The sequence below is a fragment of the Arachis duranensis genome, unplaced genomic scaffold (assembly GCF_000817695.3).
Source record: "Arachis duranensis cultivar V14167 unplaced genomic scaffold, aradu.V14167.gnm2.J7QH unplaced_Scaffold_141965, whole genome shotgun sequence".
NCBI lineage: Eukaryota > Viridiplantae > Streptophyta > Magnoliopsida > Fabales > Fabaceae > Arachis > Arachis duranensis.
Genome location: NW_026264051.1, coordinates 8,634 through 10,875, shown reverse-complemented (window position 1 = coordinate 10,875; position 2,242 = coordinate 8,634). Strand labels below are relative to the sequence as shown.

At 39.0% G+C, this 2,242-nt stretch overlaps 1 protein-coding gene across 1 annotated transcript; it reads left to right on the top strand.

Moving 5' to 3' along the window:
- The first annotated feature begins 527 nt into the window (after positions 1–527).
- LOC107472521 (uncharacterized) lies at positions 528–1,796 on the top strand. Its single transcript, XM_016092042.1, has one exon. It carries the CDS (start codon positions 528–530, stop codon positions 1,794–1,796), a length of 1,269 nt encoding a protein of 422 aa, XP_015947528.1.
- The last annotated feature ends 446 nt before the right edge of the window (positions 1,797–2,242 follow it).

Sequence of the window (2,242 nt, the reverse complement as noted above, 5' to 3'; positions counted from 1 at the left end):
GACTTCTTGAATAGGTCAGAGTCTGGATGTTGTATGTATATATATGTATATAGTTATTACCTAGCTACATCTAGGGGTGTTCTAACTAAAGATCTTTACTTTAATAAAGGCTAGATAACTGAATATTGTTAACTGTTTGAGATGTATATAAGTGTGATTGTTTATAACTGTTGTATCTTTTATTATTTGCATATTGATTGTGAATGATTCTATTTATTAGTTGAAACGTTTTCAAAAAAAAAGTACCTCACAAAATAACTGTTTTAACAACGAATCAGGCTCATATACTAAATAATAGATAATAATATGGAAGACAAGTTGGTAGCACTCAGTTTCTGGTATAATCTAGACATATTGAAAATTGGGCGTTACACTTTCCTCTAGAATTTAGGGTTCTTTAGTCAATTTCTCTTTAGTTTTAGTAATTGATCTTGTTCTAGGATAGTGTTCTTTATACCTTCCTTGTTCAATTGACTTAATTCTCTTAGTTTTATTTGTTAGTTTCTTTATTTTGTCAATTTTGGATTATGCACTCTATTGTCAATCTCAATTGGAGACGAGGCGTACGGGAAGGAATTCCTAATGTTAACTACGAGAGGGAACAGGAGACGTTTGTGACTACCATGAACGCTGTGGCTGAGGCAGTGCGTGAGGCTGCAGAAGCAGCAGCTAGGGCTGTTGATCGTCTTGGAGTGAGAAACGGAAATGAGAATGAGCATGGGGGAGATAGTGGAAATGATGAGAATAACTTAGGGCATCTCGAAAGACCTATGACCCTTGCGACTTTTTTGAAGGTTAAACCGCCTAAGTTTAAAGGTACACTTGTTGCGACTGATGCTGACAATTGGTTCCGAGCTATTGAACGATCACTGCGAGCACAGCATGTTCCGGAAGGCCAACACGTGGAGTTTGCTACTTATATGCTGGAAGGAGAGGCTGAGCATTGGTGGCAGGGGGTACAGCGACTGTTGCAACAAGATGAAGGCGATATTCCTTGGAATACTTTTAAGGACGAATTTTATAAGAAGTATTTTCCGAGAGCAGCTCGTGATGCTAAGGAGATGGAACTTATGCAGCTGAAACAGGGTAATACAACTATTGCAGAATATGCCCGTAAGTTTGATGACTTGTGCCGTTTCTCCAAGATTTGCCAAGGGATTCTTGCTGACTTTGAAGAATGGAAGTGCTTGAAGTTCGAAGGGGGCCTTCGTGAGGATCTGATGAGTTCAGTGGTCCCACTGGAGATACGAAATTTTGCTGAACTGGTGAATAAAAGTAAACTAGTGGAAGAATGTTCAAAAAAGGTGGCGATAGGTCGAGCAGATCGTAGGGAAGCCTTAGGAAGAGACTTTATTCAATATCTAGCTCCTCAAGGTCGTAACTTTAAGTTCAATGATCAGTTCGATCGCCAAAATAGGAATCAACGAAATGGTAATTTTCTCGCTCGTAACAATGACAACTACGACAACAATAATCTGGGAGAGGAAGAAGGAGGTCAATCTCAGCAAACTCAGGATATTTCAGTATGCTCAAGGTGTGGGAAGGATCATGGTAATAGAGCTTGTAGATATGGGACACACACTTGTTTCTCTTGCAGAGAGTATGGACATATATCGAGGAATTGCCCAAAAAGGTTTGTTCGAAATCCAGCTAGGCCACAACAACAACGAAGGGCTTTTACCGTAACTGCTGGCAACACTAATGCATATAATTCTTCCATTCGAGGTGAGTACCACACTATGGTGTTGCTTGTGTTAGATAATACTATAACTTCTTATGCGCATGTTAAATTTTGAGGGCAAAATTTTCTTTAAGGAGGGTAGAATGTAACAACCCTGATTTTCGAGTACGCGAGATCTTTTCTGAAAGTACGGAGAACTCCGGAGGATCAGTAAGGGGAGAAGCTCTGATATATTATCAAGTATCTCAATCCTAATTGTCATTATGTCATCTTTAAGCTAGAACCTTTTATGAGGCAAGCTCGATAATGCAGTTACGAAGAACATAGTTTTTGAACCGTATCGGTTAGGAGTTTTGATCCGGTTTTTTTCGTAAATAGTCTCAGTTTGACGAACCGGACTCGATTCATGAGAGAAGAGAGATAATAGGGTAATATCATCATTATATGAGTATTAGAAGCTTCTTGAATGATATTATAAGGTTACCTGGTCAGTTTTAGTTAAAAACAGAAAATCGGTTTAACCGGGTTCACAGTTTACTGGTGCAGCTTAGCACCAGCACT

What these genes read in the sequence shown, in the direction of transcription:
- LOC107472521 (XM_016092042.1), top strand. Translation starts at nt 528, where the DNA reads ATGCACTCTATTGTCAATCTCAATTGGAGACGAGGCGTACGGGAAGGA.